Raw genomic sequence first — 20776 nt, forward strand, 5'->3', positions numbered from 1 at the left:
TAAATCAAATATGAGCATGAAGTATCCTGAAACAGTGTTGAAACAGGTGTGTAAAACTGTTTAAAAATCTGGGGAATTGCTGAAAATAAATGAATCTGTTACATATGACAATGTACACGTTGTTCATGTTAAAAAAAAGTAACGCTGGGGCTTGAGAAATGGAAGCACAAAGAGAAGCATCACATCCTCCAAGCTTGCACCAGTATCCTTTCTCCAATAATCTTTATTGCCTACTCTTTGCTGCCTTCCTATGTTAGACGAATCTCTGGACTAGAGAAATTGGTGGCGTTAAAACCTGATGTACATCTGTTTTGAAGAATGGCTTTCGAGAGAGTGAACACTAGTTAACATCTTTCTCCAAAAATGTTGTAGATTTTGGAATTATTCCTCTGGATTGGAGGACAGCAAATGTGATCCCATTCAATTGGAAGGAGGTAGAAAACGGGGAACTACCAATCATCTTTAATAAGGAAATTGTTGAAGTCCAAAATGTTATAATACAACAATTTAATAAGATTATAAAAGGAAAATCATGTTTGACTAATCTAAGTTATTTGAATCGATAAAAGGGAATCAGTGGATTTGTTGCGATTGGATCTTTAAAAGGCTTTTAATAATCCCACACCATAGATTGATCTTCAAAGTTACAACATCTAGAAAGTTCTGACATGAGACATGGATTGAGAATTGATTAACAAAATGAGAGCGAAGAGTGGGAATTAACAGATCCATCTTTGGTTGGTAGGCTATGAAGTGAGGTTTCACATGCTTGGCTCTATCTCTTCACAGTCTATATTTGTGATCAGACTCGGGACCAAATGTAATATTTCCAAGTTTGTGATGGTAAGATTGTCATGAGGATATATAGAGGATATAGACAAACTGAGTGAGTGGACAAGAATGTGGCCAATGCAATGTGGAAGAATGTGATGTTAACTACTTTGAACAAAGCTGAAACACAGTTGCTGCTTTTAAATAGTGAAATACTGGGTAATGTTGCTTGCAGTGACTTTTGAACAATGAAGGCAAAAATGATGTGTTGGTTTTTATTAAGAAGATTTTTTTTGTACAGGAGTAAAGCTGACTTAATATTATAGAGTGCCTTGCTAGCAATGCACCTGGAATATTGTGTTTTGCCTCCCTGCCTAAAAAAAGGATGTGCCTGCCGTAGAGGGAGAACAGCAAAGATTCATGAGACTAGTTTCGAGGAGAGGAAATGCTGGAGGAGATGAAGCCCATGTGTGTTCTTTGATTTCAGAAGGAAAAACGAAGATATAATTGAAAGTTACAACATTTTTACTGGACTTGATGGGCTAGATATGGGGAATATATACCCATTACTGAAGTCACATATTTAAAATAAGGAGTAAACTAGTAGACTGAGATGAGGGGAAATTTCTTCACCAAAGGTGTGGAATCTTTGTAATTCACCAACCCAGAGGCTTGAGTTCAATAGATTATTGAATTTTGGAGGAATCAAGAGAGAGGGGTTAGTGCAGGGAAATGGCAGTGGGGTAGGCAATCACCCTTGATGACAAATGGCTGATTTTCTCCTCCTCTTATGGTCGTGCATTTTCATTGTTTCCTGCTTTAACAAGAAGGTTTCAATTTTTATCTCTATAAATCAGCATGCCTTGCTTCTGGGGTGGGCAATGACAAATATTGATAACCTTTGAAGAAATTCATTTCAATTTTAAATGGTTGACATGTTTGTATTTTTTTAATACTTTTTTGCTTTTTGGATAGGCACATGGATATGGAGGGATGTGATTGTTATAAGCACAAGTACAGTAAGGTGCAGGTAGAAAGTGATATGAAGGGATGTGATTGTGATATGCATAAGTACAGTAAGGTGCAGGTAGAAAGGGTCCTGATCCAAAATGTCTGCCCATTCCCTCCAAAGATGTTGCTTCGGTCACTGAGTTACTCCAGCACTTTGCGTTTTGCGTTGGTCCATTGTGTGCTGTTGAGGAGGTAGGATGAGGGTTGTGCAAAATGTAATAGTTGGTTCAAAACCTGATAGTTGTAGGAAAGAAGACGTTCCATAACTTGCTGGTGTGTGACATCGGGCTTCTGTACTTCCTGATCATCGCACAGGCACATGAGGTTGCACAGTATGGTGGATTCAGCCCAGACCATCGTGGGCGTAGCTCTCATTATAATCAAAAGCATCTACTTAAGGTGCTGCCTCAAGACAACGGCATCTATCATCAAGAATCCCACCAGCCAAGCAAAGCTACCACCCCTGTTGCTGTTGAAAGACACTTGAATGTGGGATATATATGAACAATATTATTACAAGGATATTTAGATAAAACATTGCTTTACAAGAAATATTCATGACTTACAGCCAATTGCTGAGGCACGGAAAATCCATAATTTTCTGTGCCTTCTGTCATCTGTGATTTTTTTAAATGTAAAATTATTTTTGTTTACTTTCTGTCTCCCCCGTCTTTTAATCTGTTTTCATCCATCTTTATTTCATTTATTTAGTTTGGTCTTAAATTCAAGTTATACATTGTCAATGCTGAGCTATTTAACAAAAAACTAAATAAAATCATGGTAGCATAAGAAAATAACTGCAGATGCTGGTACAAATTGAAGGTATTTATTCACAAAATGCTGGAGTAACTCAGCGGGTCAGGCAGCATCTCGGGAGAGAAGGAATGGGTGACGTTTCGGGTCGAGACCCTTCTTCAGACTGATGTCAGGGGGGCGGGACGAAGGAAGGATATAGGTGGAGACAGGAAGATAGAGGGAGATCTGGGAAGGAGGAGGGGAAGAGAAGGACAGAAGAACTATCTAAAGTTGGAGAAGTCGATGTTCATACCATTGGGCTGCAAGCTGCCCAGGCGAAATATGAGGTGCTGTTCCTCCAATTTCCGGTGGGCCTCACTATGGCACTGGAGGAGGCCCATGACAGAAAGGTCAGACATGGAATGGGAGGGGGAGTTGAAGTGCTCGGCCACCGGGAAGATCTCCCTCTATCTTCCTGTCTCCACCTATATCCTTCCTTTGTCCTGCCCCCCTGACATCAGTCTGAAGAAGGGTCTCGATCCGAAACGTCACCCATTCCTTCTCTCCCGAGATGCTGCCTGACCTGCTGAGTTACTCCAGCATTTTGTGAATAAATAAAATCATGGAATTATTTAGCAGGTATCTGTGGAGAGAAATAGTTAATGTTAGGGGTCAATGCTGTATAATTGGAATGGTTCCCCACCTTAATGTATAACTTCCTTTATGGTTATTGCACTTTTAATATCACAATACTTCATAAAGGAATATGCACTTGCTTGTCCTCTTCCTTTAATGTTTACTGCACGGGGGTTAGTTTCTTCCAATTTAGATCTCCAGTGTCGGAATAACATATTCCTAGGTCTGTGTAGGAAAGAACTGTGGATGTTGGTTTAAATCGAAGGTAGACACAAAATGCTGGAATAACTCAGCGGGTTAGGCAGCACCTCTGGAGAAAAGGACTGGGTGACGTTTCCGGTCGAGACCCTTCAGACCTGAAACTGATGAAGGGTCTCGACCCGAAACGACACCCATTCCTTCCTAGGTCTGGTTAGGTACAGCACAAATACATTCAGTTTCCTCTGATTTTAGAACAACAGTACCGGGGAGATAAATTTGGAAAAGTATCCATTTGTTTCCGTAGGACTTCTTTCCTGCTTCCAACCTGCCACCAGCCCTATTATTTGCAGTGGCTACTGTTCACTTTAATACAGAGATATTTTAATGCTGCTGGCTATGGGGTAAACTCCATTTCATGGGATTTTTATTGTTTCTTGACTGATTTTAATTTGAACCCATGCCCCAGTGATTTTAAAATGTGTTCAATTTACTGCAACTCATAACATTCTTTGGAGTACTATTAATTTGTTTCAATCCCAACATTGTGCTACATTGATCCATATGTTTATCCAGGAAATTGTATTAATCGAATACTAATTATTACTCTAATATTACTGAATATAGTTACTTGCATGGTAAAATGAATTAAATTGTGACAATTAAGTGTTGAATATCCATTAAGGTATTTTTGTTACATGTGTTCGATCACTTTATTGGGTCTTGTATCCAAACAGTATTTTAGTAGTCAAGACTTTGATGGTCTTCCTTCATTTCTCAGGATATCTACATTTATGAAAATGCTTAAGTTAGTACACCTGAAATAAATTTATTTCATCTCGCTTTTAATTATTTGGCATGTAATTGGTCCATTAGAGAGTCAGAGTGGACAGCTATGTGCTGAGCCGGAAGAAATGGGGGAGATATTAAACAATTTCTTTTCTTCGGTATTCACCGATGAGAAGGATATTGAATTATGTGAGGTAAGCGAAACAAGTAGAGTAGTGGAAATTATGAGGATCAAAGAAGAGGAGGTACGGACACTTTTGAAAAATATAAAAGTGGATAAGTCTCCAGGTTCTGATAGGATATTCCCATGGACATTGAGGGAAGTTAGTGCAGAAATAGCAGGGGCTATGACGGAAATATTTCAAACGTCATTAGAAACGGGGATGGTGCCGGAAGATTGGCGCATTGCGCATGTTGTGCCTTTGTTTAATAAAGGTTCTAAAAGTAAACCTAGCAATTATAGACCTGTTAGTTTGACGTCTGTGGTGGGAAAATTAATGGAAAATATACTTAGGGACAATATATCTAATCACATGGATAAACAAGGCCTGATTGGAAACAGTCGACATGGATTTGTGCCTGGAAGGTCATGTTTGACTACTCTTCTTGAATTTTTTGAAGAGGTTACCAGGGAAATTGATAAGGGCAAGGCTGTGGATGTTGTCTATATGGACTTCAGTAAGGCATTTGACAAGGTTCCACATGGAAGGTTGATTAAGAAGGTTAAATGGTTGGGTATTAATAGTGAGGTTGCAAGATGGATTCAACAATGGCTGAATGGGAGATACCAGAGGGTAATGGTTGACAACTGTATGTCAGGTTGGAGGCCAGTGTCTAGTGGAGTACCCCAAGGATCTGTGTTGGGTCCACTGTTGTTTGTCATTTACGTTAATGATCTGGATGATGGTGTGGCAAATTGGATTAGTAAGTATGCAGATGATACTAAGATAGGTGGTGTAGTTAATAATGAAGTAGATTTTCAAAGTCTACAGAGAGACTTGGGCCTTTTGGAAGGGTGGGCTGAAAGATGACAGATGGAGTTTAATGCTGATAAGTGTGAGGTGCTGCATTTTGGTAGGACAAATCAAAATAGGACGTACAGGGTAAATGGTAGGGAATTGAGGAATGCAGTGGAACAGAGGGATCTGGGAATAACTGCATTGTTCCCTGAAGGTGGAATCTCTTGTGGATAGGGTGGTGAAGAAGGCGTTTGGTATGCTTGCCTTTATAAATCAGAGCATCGAATATAGAAGTTGGGATGTAATGTTAAAATTGTACAGGGCATTGGTGAGGCCGAATCTGGAGTATGGTGTGCAGTTCTGGTTGCCAAATTATAGGAAGGATGTCGACAAAATGGAGAGGGTGCAGAGGAGATTTACTAGAATGTTGCCTGGGTTTCAGCACTTAAGCTACAGAGAGAGGTTGAATAGGTTGGGCCTTTATTCTTTGGAGCGTAGAAGGTTGAGGGGGGACTTGATAGAGGTTTTTTAAATTTTAAGAGGGACGGACAGAGTTGACGTGGTAGGCTTTTCCCTTTGAGAGTGGGGAAGATTCCAACAAGGGGACATAACTTCAGAATTAAGGGACAAAAGTTTAGGGGTAACATGAGGGGTAATTTCTTTACTCAGAGGGTGGTGGCTGTATGGAATGAGCTTCCGGTGGAAGTGGTGGAGGCAGGCTCGATTTTATTATTTAAGAGTAAATTGGATAGGTATATGGATGGGAGGGGATTGGAGGGTTATGGTCTGAGAGCAGGTAGATGAGACTAGGTCAGAGAAAGTGGTCGGCGTGGACTGGTGGGGCCGAACGGGCCTGTTTCCGTGCTGTAATTGTTATATGGTTATTTAAATTGCTAAATGCTTGCAGACTCTTTGTCAATCTCATCCCATATCATGGGGAGATATTTCATGTCCTTTGCACTTTTGTTTATCATTGCTGAGTTATGAATTGAATTGTCCATGCTGGATAAGATCAAGGAGATCTGAAAGGGATGCAATTTCAGAATATCGGTATTTCTCCAAGAGTTCTCTTGGCAGTTATGTGAAGCCTGAAATGTAAACATTGATGTTTCTAAGGAGACACAGGAGGGTCAGGATGTTGGGATTTGGAGCAACAAATAATTTCCTGAAGGAACTCAGCGGGATGAGCAGAGTTTGTGAGAAAGAAGGGTAGGGGTGGAAGAAATGGGTCTAAATACTGCATCAGGGTTGACAACGAAGAGGGGAGATGGCCAATAGGGGAGGAAATTGCGAGTGAGGAGAGAAATCGGAACTGATTGGTGGATAGTGGGAAGTGATTGGCAGGTTGAACCAGGTCAGAAAGGGTGGAGCTGGGAGACATCCAGGTAGATGTTAGATAGTACAGACTAGTCAAATTGATGCTACAGGCCAAAAAATGACATCAACGCCTCTACTTCCCTAGAAGGCTAAGGAGGTTCAGCATGTCTCCAACGATTCTTGTCAACTTCTACAGATGCACCGTAGAAAGCATCACAGCTTGGTTTGGCAACAGCTCTGTTCAACACCACAAAAAAATTGAAGAGAATTGTGGCTGTAGTCCAGTCTGGTGCACAAACCAGCTTTCCCATCATTGACTCTAGCTGCACCTCGGTCTGCCAACATAATTGTAGACCAGTTACACTCCAATAATTCCCTCATCTCCCTTTCACTTTTGGCAGGAAATACGAAAGCTTGAAAGGAAGTACCTCCAGATTCAGGAACAGCCTCTTCCCTGCTGTTATGGGACTATTGAACAATCCTCCCATAAGCTAAGGATGTAAACCTGATCCCTCGGGTTTATTATCCTTATTGCAGACCTCACATTTTGTTTGTATATGCACTTTCTCTAACTAATGCTATTATGCAGTAACAGTATATCCTGCACTCTGGTATTCTGGGTGTCAGGGGGCATGGGGAGAAGACAGGAGAATGGGGTTAGGAGGGAGAGATAGATCAGCCATGATTGAATGGTGGAGTAGACTTGATGGGCCGAATGGCCTAATTCTGCTCTTATCACTTATGACCATATGATTTTGCTCTTTGCACTTCCTGATGTATTTGTGCATGATTTGATTGTACTTGTTTAGTATGATTTGACTAGATAGCATGCAACATTTTTTCACTAAGTTGGTCATGTGACAATAAACCAAATGCCAAATACTGATAATAGATGCCACCTCCTTTAGGCAGTGCCTCATATGGATGCTTTCAATGGTGCGAAGGGCTGTGCCTGTGATAAACCAGGCTGCATCCACCACTCTAAAGCTTCTTGCATTCCTGTGTGTTGGAATTGCCAACAAGGCCATGATGCAACCAGTCATGATACTTTCTAAACTCTGTAGGAAAGAACTGCAGATGCTGGTTTAAATCGAAGATAGACACAAAATGCTGGAGTAACTCAGCAGGACAGGCAGCATCTCTGTAGAGAAGGAATGGGTGCCGTTTCGGGTCGGTGAATGGGTGACTTTTGGGTTGACCTGAAACGTCACCCATTCCTTCTCTCCAGAGATGTTGCCTGTCTCGCTGAGTTACTCCAGCATTTTGTCTACTTTCTAAAGTTCCTAAGGGTCATCCAGGAGGGCTTTTTGAGCCAATATGTTGAAAGTCCAACAAGGGAAGGGGCGGTATTGGACTTAATCTTGGGAAATGAGGCCGGACAGGTGGCTGAAGTGTCAGTGGCAGAGCATTTTGGTGACAGTAATCACAATTCAGTGATATTTAAGGTGGTAATGGAAAAGGATAAAGAGGGACCAGAGGAAAGAGGAAATTTTCTAAATTGGGGCAAGGCCGATTTTAATCTGATAAGGCAGAAGTTGGCCCTGGTGGACTGGGATCAGCTTCTCGTGGGGAGGACCGCATCAGAACAGTGGGAGTTATTCAAAGGAATAATTGTAAAAGTACAGAGGAAGCATGTTCCCCTAAAGTTTAAGGGTGGGACAAACAAGTCCAAAGAACCTTGGATGTCGAACGATATAGTAGGATTGATTCGGAAAAAAAGGGGGGCTTTTGGAAGGCATAAAGAACTTAAGGCACAGACATCATTAGAGGAATACAGAAGGTGTAGGGCGGTTCTTAAAAAAGAAATGAGGAGAGCAAAAAGGGGCCATGAGATAGCACTAGAGGGCAAAATAAAAGAAAATCCCAAAGTGTTCTATAAGTATATCAAGGGTAAGAGGGTAACGAGGGAAAGAGTGGGGTTCATCAGGGACCATAGTGGAAAGCTGTGTGTGGAGCCAGAGGATGTAGGAGATGTTTTAAATGAATTTTTTGCATCTGTTTTTACGAGGGAGGAGGGCGATGCGGACTTAGAAATGGAGCAGGAGGGTTGTGATGTTCTTGAGCATATTGCTATTGATAGGGAGGCGGTGCTGGAGGCTCTGGCAGGCTTAAAAGTGGATAAGTCTCCAGGCCCTGACGAGATGTATCCCAGGATGCTGAGAGAGGCAAGGGAGGAGATTGCGGGGGCTCTGGCACAAATTTTCAGAGCCTCTCTTGCAACAGGGGATGTACCGGAGGACTGGAGGATAGCTAATGTGGTGCCATTATTTAAAAAGGGCAGTAGGGATAAACCTGGGAACTACAGGCCGGTGAGTCTGACATCGGTGGTGGGGAAGCTGCTAGAAAAGATTCTGAGGGACAGAATCAGTCTTCACTTGGAGGATCGAGGGTTAATTAAGGATAGTCAACATGGCTTTGTTAAGGGAAGGTCGTGTCTGACTAACTTGATTGAATTTTTTGAAGGGGTGACCAAGGAGGTAGATGGGGGTAGTGCAGTGGATGTGGTATACATGGATTTCAGTAAGGCTTTTGACAAGGTCCCACACAGGAGACTAGTCAAGAAGGTAAGAGCCCATGGGATCCAGGGCACCTTGGCAAAATGGATAAAAAACTGGCTTAGTGACAGAAGGCAGAGGGTGATGGCGGTAGCGCAGAGGGCGGCACGGTAGCGCAGCGGTAGAGTTGCTGCTTTACAGCGAATGCAGCGCCGCAGACTCAGGTTCGATCCTGACTACGGGTGCTGTACTGTAAGGAGTTTGTACGTTCTCCCCGTGACCTGCGTGGGTTTTCTCCGAGATCTTCGGTTTCCTCCCACACTCCAAAGACGTACAGGTATGTAGGTTAATTGACTGGGTAAAATGTAAAAATTGTCCCTAGTGTGTGTAGGATAGTGTTAATAGTGTTAGTGTGCGGGGATCGCTGGGCGGCGCGGACATGGTGGGCCGAAAAGGCCTGTTTCCGCGCTGTATATATGAAATGAAATGGTAGAAGGGTGCTTCTGTGACTGGAGGCCGGTGTCCAGTGGGGTGCCGCAGGGATCGGTGTTGGGTCCCTTACTGTTTGTAATCTACATACATGATCTGGATGTCAACGTACAGGGCATGATCAGCAAGTTTGCAGATGACACAAAGGTAGGGGGGGTGGTGAATAGCGAGGAAGGGATCTGCAAGCTGCAGGAAGATATAGATGAGATGGTCAGATGGGTGGAGCAGTGGCAGATGGAATTTAATTCTGAAAAGTGCGAGGTGATGTACTTTGGCAGAAATAACTTGGAGAGGGAGTACACCATGAATGGAAGGACCCTAAGGAAGACGGGTACAGAGGGACCTTGGAGTACAGGTACACAAGTCCTTGAAGGCAGCAGGACAGGTGGACAGGGTGGTTAAAAAGGCATATGGGTTACTGGCCTTCATTAGCCGGGGCATCGAATATAAAAGTAGGGGGGTAATGATGGAATTGTACAGAACACTGGTGAGGCCACAGCTGGAGTATTGTGTACAGTTCTGGTCACCACATTATAGAAAGGATGTGATAGCTTTGGAGAGGGTGCAGAGGAGATTCACCAGGATGCTGCCAGGGATGAAGGGCCTCGGCTATGAGGAGAGACTGGGCAGACTGGGGTTGTTTTCCCTGGAGCAGAGAAGGCTGACAGGGGACATGATCGAGGTGTACAAGATCATGAGGGGCATAGATAAGGTAGATGGCGGGGAACTTCTTCCACTGGTGGAAGGTTCAACAACGAGGGGACATAGATACAGGGTAAGGGGAGGGAGGTTTCGGGGGGATGTGAGAAATAACTTTTTCACCCAGAGGGTGGTTGGAGTCTGGAACTCACTGCCTGGGGTGGTGGTGGAGGTGGGAACACTCACAACGTTTAAGAGGCATTTGGATGGGCACTTGAAATGCTACAACATTCAGGGCTACGGTCCAAATGTGGGAAAATGGGATTAAAATTAGACTGTGTTTGGTAACGGGCGGCGCGGACACGATGGGCCGAAGGGCCTCTTTCTGTGCTGTAGGACTCTATGACTCTGAGAAGGCAGTGGAGGCCAATTCTCTGAATGCATTCAAGAGAGAGCTAGATAGAGCTCTTAATGATAGCGGAGTCAGGGGGTATGGGGAGAAGGCAGGAATGGGGTACTGATTGAGAATGATCAGCCATGATCACATTGAATGGCGGTGCTGGCTCAAAGAGCCAAATGGCCTCCTCCTGCACCTATTGTCAATTGGATTTTTTTAACGAGACTGAAATTATAAACAATTGGGTGATATAACTGGAAACTTATAAAATGTATTGAGGTTCTGGGAGATGCTGACAGAATCAAGAAATTAAATTGATAGTTTCCCGATGTAGGGTTAATAATTTCAAACTGAGGAGAGTTTTTTCACCTGAAGCTTCGGTATGGAAAATTCCCTTCTCTCTCCCACTATTCTCTGCCCTCATTCCCTGTCTTTGCCTTCTGCCTGAAATATAAATTTCAATTGCATTTTTGGACTCTCTCGTATAAAGTCTCGTACACTCGATTGCCATACTAGAGCCACCTGTAATTATTCCAGCGAAATTCTCGTACTTTTTTCTAAAATTATATTTCCAATATCTTATGCTGTGAACAACATTAAGCTAACAGCTCCCTCTGGTGTTCAGTTATATATATAATAAGACCTGGTTTAACAATTTTACTGTAGTTGAGCCCAAGCAAAGCCAGACAAATTGAATGAGAATTATTTGAATTGTTTTAATCAATTGTAGGGCAACTAAACTTTTGCTTAAGTAGTTGAATCCATTGTATTCATGTTAGCTGATGTGTATACATTCATGCAATGCTTTGATTTAAATGTGTTCTATCCATGCCATTATTGTTATGTTTTGTCTGCAGTGTCTCACCCCCACCCCCCCCCCCCCCCCCCCCTCCGCAGCTAACCGAGAACTCTGCATTCCTCTCTGTCTTTGCGCATCCTGCATTTGCATTACGCAAGCATTGGTGTCCTGGTGTCAATGTTCTTAATCGCTGGGGCACCCTTATTGAATCTTTGTACCTCTAATTTTGCCAATTTTATTTAAGACTAGATGACCCGTGGACCCGTTGGGTTCCCGTTATTACTAAAGGTTCTTTAGCAACTTGTCAGTTGCTTTGTTGAGCTAAATTAAGGCGCATGTTGCAATCAAAAATGCTTGAACGATTGGTTGGGCAGAAAGCAACCAAAACGGTACACGATAGCGTAACAATTTGAATGAAAAAACACGAACTGTGGACCCGTTGGGTTCCTGTAGTGACAGTCCCGGGGCCGGGCGAGCGAGGGGGGAGAGGAAAGGGGAGAGGGAGCCACTCACTCTGGCCCCGGGCAACCATTGCGGCGGCCATCTTCCTTGACCTCTCTGCCGCTGCTGCACTGCACCACGGGAGGAAGGTCAGGCGCTGGGCACGCCGGGATGGGCGCCGGTCCTCCTGGCGCTCCTGCCAAGGCGCGCCGTCGCCGGGCCCGGCAACCCTTACTTTTAAAATATAACAAAACTTGAAATTTGTGGTTACTTTTGGCAAGTTAAGCAACTGAGAAGCACCATGGAATAGTTTACTCTGCAATATGGTTTCACATTCTTTTCTCCACATCTGCCCATGGAAGCATATTTCAAAATATTAAGCATAATTTAGTTACGAATAAGCCTTGTACACTGCTATCTTTTTCTTTTAGCCAATCTGATAAAGAATCGGGCTCAAGTTCTGGGAGCAGCAGTGATGGAAGCAGCAGCCAATCTGATAGCAATGATTCCAGTGAATCTGGCAGTGGTTCAGGCTCAGCCAGCCAATCTGATTCAGATTCATCCGGTTCAGAAAGTAACGCATCATCTAGAGGAAAGCGACCAATCGAAAGCAAAGTTCTAAAGACTGATGGAGCAGAGGTGAATATAATAAATATGTTAGTGTGACTATTTGATATTTATCTGTAATACTGGATATGATTCTAATTTGGAAAAATATTTCTAGAAGTTGCAGTTAATCATTGGAATCCCATCAGTCATTTTATAGACAATAGGTGCAGGAGGAGGCCATTCGGCCCTTCGAGCCAGCACCGCCATTCAATGTGATCATGGCTGACCATTCTCAATCAGTACCCCGTTCCTGCCTTCTCCCCATACCCCCTGACTCAAATGTTTAATGAGTGGCAAAAAGTCTTGCCAGATTATATTAAATTTCCTTGCCCCCAAGTTATTTTATATGTTTGCGTTCCTTTTGTGGGTTATACCAAACAATCATATTGCTAGTTGCAGAAAAATCAACTTGTCTGAAATCTTAAAGGCTCATATTGCTTGAGGAGAGGGGCAAAGTTTTTTTTAAATCATATTAGCTCTTTAAAATTTGAATGACCTTTAAGTTTAACATTTTGACATGCTATTGCTCAATCTTGCAGTTTTGGAAATCAAATCCAAGTATTTTGGCTGTGCAGAGATCTGGAATGTTAAGAAAACAACACCTACAACAGCAGCAGCTTTCTTCAAACAACAGTTCAGAGGTTTGAAAAATGATTAAAATAATACCCGAGTTACCTTTAGTCCACCAGCACGAGCTGATCCTTCAGTGAGGGTTCAGCGTTTAACATAGGATACCAGGAAATTTTGCTCTTGCAGCTTGCAATAATAGTTATATTTCATTGAGGTCACATTGAGAAAGATATTTTCAGAGATTCTACAATAGCAGAGTAACTCTGGGTTACTCAGCAGAACCTGATTGATTCCGAGGTTCTCAGGCATTCAGTATTAATTTCATTTTTACGGATGATTAAGATAGTAACCCCGAAGGTATCACAAAATGCTGGAGTAACTCAGCAGGTCAGGCAGCATCTAGGAGAGAGGGAATGGGTGACGTTTCGGGTCGAGACCCTTCTTCAGACTGGGTATCGAAGAAGACCCTGGGTTTCTTCAGAAGGGTCTCAACCCGAAACGTCACTCATTCCCTCTCTCCTAGATGCTGCCTGACCTGCTGAGTTACTCCAGCATTTTGTGATACCTTCGATTTGTACCAGCATCTGCAGTTATTTTCCTACACTAAGATAGTAACCCCTGTGTTTGCTCTTTGTCACTAAAGCCAGTGTTCAGGGATTCTGTAATTTAAAAAAAAGTTTATCTCTGAACTGTGGTTATAGTTGGGGATGAATTATGTACAGTCAATTGAACTACAGTAACATTCTGATGATCTGGCGCCTTTGGGCATTTAGTTTGGGGGAAAGGAAGCTGGCCCCAATGAACCTGATGCCAAAATATCAAGGTTTTCAAATAATTTGATAGCAGATTATCAGAGTTTTACTGCAGTTTGCATTTGTAGATGAATTAAGTACATAAACAGTAGATATTTAATGTTCACTTGTACATAAAAAGCTTGATCTCTGGAATGTCATTATAAAATCTTATCCCTTACCACTCCTATCGTAAGTAGTCTGCATTGCAATTTTGTACTGTTTATTTCAATTAGTGAAATGATAACAATAAGAATTGTTTGCATTTATATTAAAGTCCATTGATCTTTATACATTGGAAAATTTGTATTGCTTTGATACTTAAGGAGGAATCATCAAGCAGTGACGACTCTGATGAAGACTCATCCTCTGAGGACACTGCCAGACATGTGAAACGCAGAGAGTAAGCTTATATTTGTGATTATTTATGGATAATAATGCCTTTTTTATCTGGTCTATTGTTAGTACAGCATATTTGCAGATAGCTCATTGACTCAAAATGTATAGTTAAGGGACAAGAGGAGAATGTCACAGCGGCATTTGGAGAGGACATCCTGGAGTCTTGACGAGTGAGTTAATATGGATATAGTTCAGGAATAAGAAAGGTGCAACCTCAGTTTTACTATCTTGGCCTATAGTAAAACTGATTGCCAGAAGGTGATAGGGGGGGCATATGTACGCAGATTATGGAAAGATGTAAATTCAACAGGGTAGTTGTAGTGAGTGACTTTAAATTTCTCAATATTAGATTAATTGGGTCATATAGTTTGGAAACAGGCCATTCAGCTCAAAACTTCCATGCTGACAAGATCCCCATCTAAGTGTCTCATTTGTCTGTGTTTCTATTCCCTATCTCGTCACTCTATCTATTCCCCCTCATGCTTTTGCACACCACCTATCAGATCGCCCTGCAGTCTCCTACACTCTAAGAAATGAAGTCCTAGTCTGCCAATCTTCCTACAGCTCATGCCCTTGAATCCAGGCAACACCCTTGTAAATCTTCCTGCACTCTTTCCACGAGATGGCGCCACCAGCATTGGCTACCTCGCCAACAGTCTGCCTGTCCTTTCTGCTGTTTTTGTTATTTTAAGTATGTGTTAAAAGTATGTTTTAGTGTTACTTGGTTTGTTTTATGTGGGGGGGAAGGGGAGTTTGGGTAAAACCTTTTTTCAATCTTTTACCTCCGGAGTTGTGATTTTTCTCTGCCCCCAATGCGGCCTTTCCTCGAGACCGGCCTGGCGCTTCATGCCGTGGACGCAACGCGGACTTTAACATCGTGGATCCTTTGCCGGGGATCGTCTGTGGAGATCTTCAACCGCGGGGCTTGTGGACTTTAGCATTGTGAAGTCTGCGGTCTCTGGTAAGAAGAGGCCGACTCGGGAGTTCCATGCCGCAGAGAGTTTTTCAACCGTCCCGACGTGGGAGTTTTCGATCATCCCGACGAGACGGCCTCGGACCGTCGTCTGCGGTGACCGGATGGTTCAACAGCCTCGATCGCGGGGTGAACAAAGAGGAGATGATTGAACTTTATTACCTTCCATCACAGTGAGGAATGTGGAATCTGCTGTGGTGGATGTTTATGTTAAATTTTATTTTATGTGGCTGTGTCTTGTTACTTTTTACTTAATATGGCTGTATGGTAACTCAAATTTCACTGTATCTTAATTGGTACATGTGACAATAAATTGATCTTGAAATCTTAACGGCATTTTTATTACGATTAATCACTATTACTCCCAGTCACTCAGCTACACTTCCTCTAGAGGCTTTTACTTTTGCGTCCAACACAGCATGAGTGACTTTGTCAGAGGTTTGCTGAAATTTATATGCTCTCAAATGCACTGCCCGTTTTGTTACTTTTTCAAAAATTTTGATAATTTAATTAGATTTGACCTTCCAGTAACAAATCCAGGTGGACTGCCCTTTATCAATCAATAAATTCCTAAGTGAAGATTTAAACTGTCCCGCAGCAATGGTTTCCATTATTTTTCTGCTGCTGTGGTTAAATCTCTTGGCCAGCAATTCATTTGTTTATCAGTTCATTACTTTTAAAATAGCAACTGTCCTAATAACATCTCTCCTTTTGCTGCAGAGAATTAGATCAGAGCTGCTGCATTTTCCTTTATTTTTGAAAGGTCTGAGGTTTATTTCATTCATACATTGTACCTAATCTACTTTCAAAGGTGCTCAGCTCTTTAAAACTTGCTGTGTTACTCGGTTTCCATTATTTAAACATTTCCTCAGTTATACCATTGCAATGCATCCTTATTTTGTGATGGCAGCTCATTAATTGAGAACTTTGCCCACATTCTTCACCCTGCACATTTAATTACAGTTTTGATCCATAATAGGTTCCTCTATGCTTCCTCCCAGCTTACTTTTTGCAAGGCTTTCATTCCATTCTCTCAGCTTCTGAGGCTTCACTACCTGTTGTAATTCAGATACTTTGCCGACTGGTACCTCATTTTTTCAATTGTGACCTCTCCCCTCTTCCATCATATTTGATGAATTCTCAACTGTTTCTTTTCCTTTCCTGCACCTCGGCTCTCATCCCACACAGATCAAGAATAGGGCTCTTGTCCTCTTTCCAGCCTCCACTAAAAAACTGTTTATAGCATGTTCCCGTGTAGCCAGTGAAGATGCAGAAACTGTACTTGCATATCTTCCCTTCTGACAATTTAGGCCCACAAACATTCCTACCAGTTGAAGCAGTGATTTAATTGTAATGCTTCCAAGTAAATGCCCTTGGTGTCTACAGTATTATTTGCAAAATCCAAATGCAGATTGAGAGACTGCTTTACAAAACACCACTGTCAAATCTACAAAAGTGATCCCGAGCTTGTAGTTACCTGTCAGTATAATCCCCCATCCCTCCATTTCTGTCCTCTGGCTTTGGCCTCTTGTATTCTGCCAACAAATCCCAAGGAACAACATCTGATTTTCCCAATGGCCATATTGCAGCTCTTGTGTCTCTGCATTAATGTCTCTGCATTTCAGATGATCAGCCTTTCCAGTTTGTTTGAGAACAGTGGTGATATTCCCAGTATTTTCACACATTTCGTATTCCCTGCAATTCATTTTTATATCTCTCAATTCCACCTCCCTTTCTCTCTTCTTATTCATGCTTCTTGCCCAGACAGTTCAACTGTAGTTAATAAGTCGAGACACAGATTCTGAGGGACTCAACCCAAGATGTCTGTCCATTAAATGGCAAAGCTAGTTGGCTATATTGTCTCCTGTTAGAAATGGTCATTGACTACAGGAGACGCAAAAGTTGCTCGCTACTTACCAGAATCACAAAAATGATTATGTAGACAGCATGGATTTCTGCCAATTCTTAGTTCCCAAAAGTAACATGTCCAAAAGATTTAAACTATTGTGGCTATTTGTTGAGAGGATACAACCTCTCAACAAATAGCCACTATAGTTGTTGTGCAACTTGTTGAGAGGATAGTTCTGGGTCGCCTATCAATATCATTGAGAATATTTAAAAAAGTTGGAAAATGTTTACACACTTTATTAGAAAGAATTCAAATCTCTTCACTCCGTAGCTACCGTAAATATCTGAAATAATGTTTTGATGGTGATAAATTTACTATTTTCTTTCAATTGATCCTCGGTTGTGATTTTGCTGGCAAATTTGTATTTATTGGCCATTACTAATTGCTCCAAGGAGATGGTAAAAGTGGACTCCATGAATGCCGTTGTCTTTTTGATGTCATACTCTCATTGGCGGTAGGCTATTCTTAGTAAAGATCCAGCATCGATTAAATAAATTCGTCAGACTGGGTGGGCCTACTTTAATGTTTTCCATAAATAGTGAAATAATGTATAAATTAGTATCCCTTTGTGTGATGCTATTTCCTCTCTAGTGAAGACTGGCAGATGTCTGGTTCTGAGGAGGAAGATGATCGAGAGAAGAGTACCTCTGGAGACAGCGAGTCTGACTACCAGCCCAACAACAAAGTGAAAAGCAGAAAACCACAGTGCAGGTAAAACTTTGAAGAACTTATACAGGTCTACCACTGATTTTCCGGCACCCTTGGTTCAAGAGCGTTTCTGGATTATTCGTTCTGATGGACCAACAGAGGTCACGGCATCCGAGAGGAGTCCAAAGTTACCATAATGGTCTACCTAGGCAACTGAGGAGCCGAGATACCGGCCTGCAAAGTCGACCTCCGAAGTCAGCTATGGGAACGGTCCTGCCAGGTTGTAGTTCCAGAGCCTCAGCCGCAGGGAACAAATTTGACCTGCTGATCGGCCGCTGAAGTCAGTTAAGGGAACAGATCTGCTTCTGGCCGGGCTGGTGTTCCAAAGCCCCTGACCGCAGGAGGCAAATTGGACTCGCCAATCATGGCGGAAGTCCTGATGAGGACCCGATCGACCACCTCACATTTTCTGGTGGGGGATCTTCCGGTGTTTGCTTCAAGCTCACTCTCGTAATTTGTGCAAATTAAAGGAGTTGCTGGAAAATTGGCGATGGACCTGTTATGGTGAAAATTGGCGATGGACACGTCAGTCTGGTGTGCTGACCTCTACCGGACCGAGGCAAGACGACAACTCTCAGACACCTCTTCCTACTTATCCCTGGACCATGACCCCACCGACAAACACCAGACCTTTATCATCAGCACCATCACGGACCTCACCATTTCCGGCGATCTACCCTCCCCTCCAATGCCTCCAAACATATAGTTCCCCAGCCCCGCACGGCCCGATTCTACCTCCTAACTAAAATCCATAAACAGAACTGTCCCGGCAGACCCATTGTCTCTGCCTGCTCATGTCCCACCGAACTTACTTCCACCTACCTCGACTCCATCCTATCCCCCCTGGTTAAATCCCTCCCCACCTACGTCCAAGACACCTCACACGCTCTCCATCTCCTCGATAACTTCCGGTTCCCAGGCCCCCACTCCCTCATCTTTACCATGGATGTCCAGTCACTCCACACTTCCATCCCCCACAGGGATGGTCTTGAAGCCCTCTGTTTCTTCCTCGACCGTAGAACCAGCCAATCTCCATCTACTAACACTCTCCTCTGCCTAGCAGAGCTGGTTCTTACCCTTAACAACTTCTCTGACTCCTCCCACTTCCTCCAAACCAGAGGTGTAACTATGGGCACTCGCATGGGCCCTAGCTACGCCTGCCTCTTTGTCGGGTACGTCGAACAATCCCTGTTCCGGGCGTACACCGGCCCCATCCCCGAACTCTACCTCCGCTACATCGATAACTGCATTGGTGCTACCTCCTGTACCCATGCAGAACTCACTGACTTCACTTCCACTTTCCATCCTGCCCTTAAATATACCTCGACTATCTCCGACATCTCCCTCCCGTTCCTGGACCTGACCATCTCCATCACAGGAGATAGACTAGTGACTGACATCTACTATAAACCCACTGACTCGCACAGCTATCTGGACTACACCTCTTCCCACCCTGTCTCCTGCAAAAAGTCTATCCCCTACTCCCAATTCCTCTGTATACGCCGCATCTGCGCCCGGGATGAGGTGTCCTCATTCTTCAGGAAACGGGGCTTCCCCTCTTCCATTATAGATGAGGCTCTCACTAGGGTCTCTTCTACATCCCGCAGCTCCGCTCTTGCTCCCCCTCCCCCCACTCGTAACAAGGACAGAATCCCCCTCGTTCTCACCTTCCACCCCACCAGCCAGCGTATCCAACAAATCATCCGCCAACATTTCCCTCACCTACAACGGGACCCCACCACTGGCCATATCTTCCCATCCCCTCCCCTTTCTGCGTTCCGCAGAGACCGTTCCCTCCGTAACTCCCTGGTCCACTCGTCCCTTCCTACCCAAACCACCCCATCCGCGGGCACTTTCCCCTGCAACCACACGAGATGCAACACCTGTCCCTTTACCTCCCCCCTCAACTCCATCCAAGGACCCAAACAGTCTTTCCATGTGAGAGAGGTTCACCTGCACCTCCTCCAACCTCATCTATTGCATCCGCTGCTCCAGATGTCAACTTATTTACATCGGCGAAACCAAAAGCTGGCTCGGTGATCGCTTCGCTCAACACCTGCGCTCGGTCCGCATTAACCAATCTGATCTCCCGGTGGCTGAGCACTTCAACTCCCCCTCCCATTCCCAGTCTGACCTTTCTGTCATGGGCCTCCTCCAGTGCCATAGTGAGGCCCACCGGAAATTGGAGGAACAGCACCTCATATTTCGCCTGGGCAGCTTGCAGCCCTGTGGTATGAACATTGGCTTCTCCAACTTTAGATAGTTCCTCTGTCCCTCTCTTCCCCTCCCCCTTCCCAGATCTCCCTCTATCTTCCTGTCTCCACCTATCCTTCCTTTGTCCCGCCTCCCTGACATCAGTCTGAAGAAGGGTCTCGACCCGAAACGTCGCCCATTCCTTCTCTCCTGAGATGCTGCCTGACCTACTGAGTTACTCCAGCATTTTGTGAATAAATACCTTTGACCTGTTACATGTACTTGACTTTTCTAACTGACTGTTAGTTCTTCAAAAGGCATACTGAATTTCTATACAATGCAGGATGAATATGAATGTACTGTTATCACAATCGTTATTGAAGCAATGTTAATGCTTATTGGGTTAAGACTAAAAACTAGATATATTTCTCATTGGTGTAGTAATTTTTACAGGATCACCCACTTTACCAGAATGCAAGTATGAATGTCAAATGCAGGCTGGATTGGGTTGGATATTGTGGTTAACACCTGATTAGACTTGGAAAATATGTAGATATGTTACTTATACCAAGCATGTGTTTAATGACTCCAGGAGGTCATAGGTACAGTGTCCTCCATGATGTTTGGGACAAAGACAAATAAATAAATGATGGGTCTATTACAATTTGAGATTTGTAATAGAAAAAAATCACATGTGGTTAAACTGCACATTGTCAGATTTTAATGAAGGCCATTTTTATAAATTTTGCTTTCACCGTGTAGAAATTACAGCAGTGTTTATACATAGTTCCCCCATTTCAGGGCTCCATAATGTTTGGGACACAGCAATGTCATGTAAATGAAAGTAGCCTTTGTATGCAATGACTGCTTGAAGTCTGCGATTCATGGACATCACCAGTTGCTGGGTGTCCTCTCTGCTCTGCCAGGCCTGTATTGCAGCCATCTTTA

At 43.3% G+C, this 20776-nt stretch overlaps 1 protein-coding gene across 4 annotated transcripts in view; it reads left to right on the forward strand.

The window, feature by feature from the left end:
• Positions 1-20776, forward strand: part of chd1 (chromodomain helicase DNA binding protein 1) — a 129393-nt gene that overhangs the window by 24129 nt on the left and 84488 nt on the right. For 3 of the 4 annotated variants that reach the window (XM_078396434.1, XM_078396436.1, XM_078396435.1), the window contains exons 3-6: positions 12108-12315; positions 12825-12926; positions 13973-14049; positions 17519-17638. In XM_078396434.1, the coding sequence (XP_078252560.1) occupies positions 12108-12315; positions 12825-12926; positions 13973-14049; positions 17519-17638 (507 nt within the window). The remainder of the gene's footprint in view (positions 1-12107; positions 12316-12824; positions 12927-13972; positions 14050-17518; positions 17639-20776) is intronic. The other variant, XM_078396437.1, reaches the window with a different exon arrangement.

The sequence above is a fragment of the Rhinoraja longicauda genome, chromosome 3, assembly GCF_053455715.1.
Source record: "Rhinoraja longicauda isolate Sanriku21f chromosome 3, sRhiLon1.1, whole genome shotgun sequence".
Classification (NCBI taxonomy): Eukaryota; Metazoa; Chordata; class Chondrichthyes; order Rajiformes; family Arhynchobatidae; genus Rhinoraja; species Rhinoraja longicauda.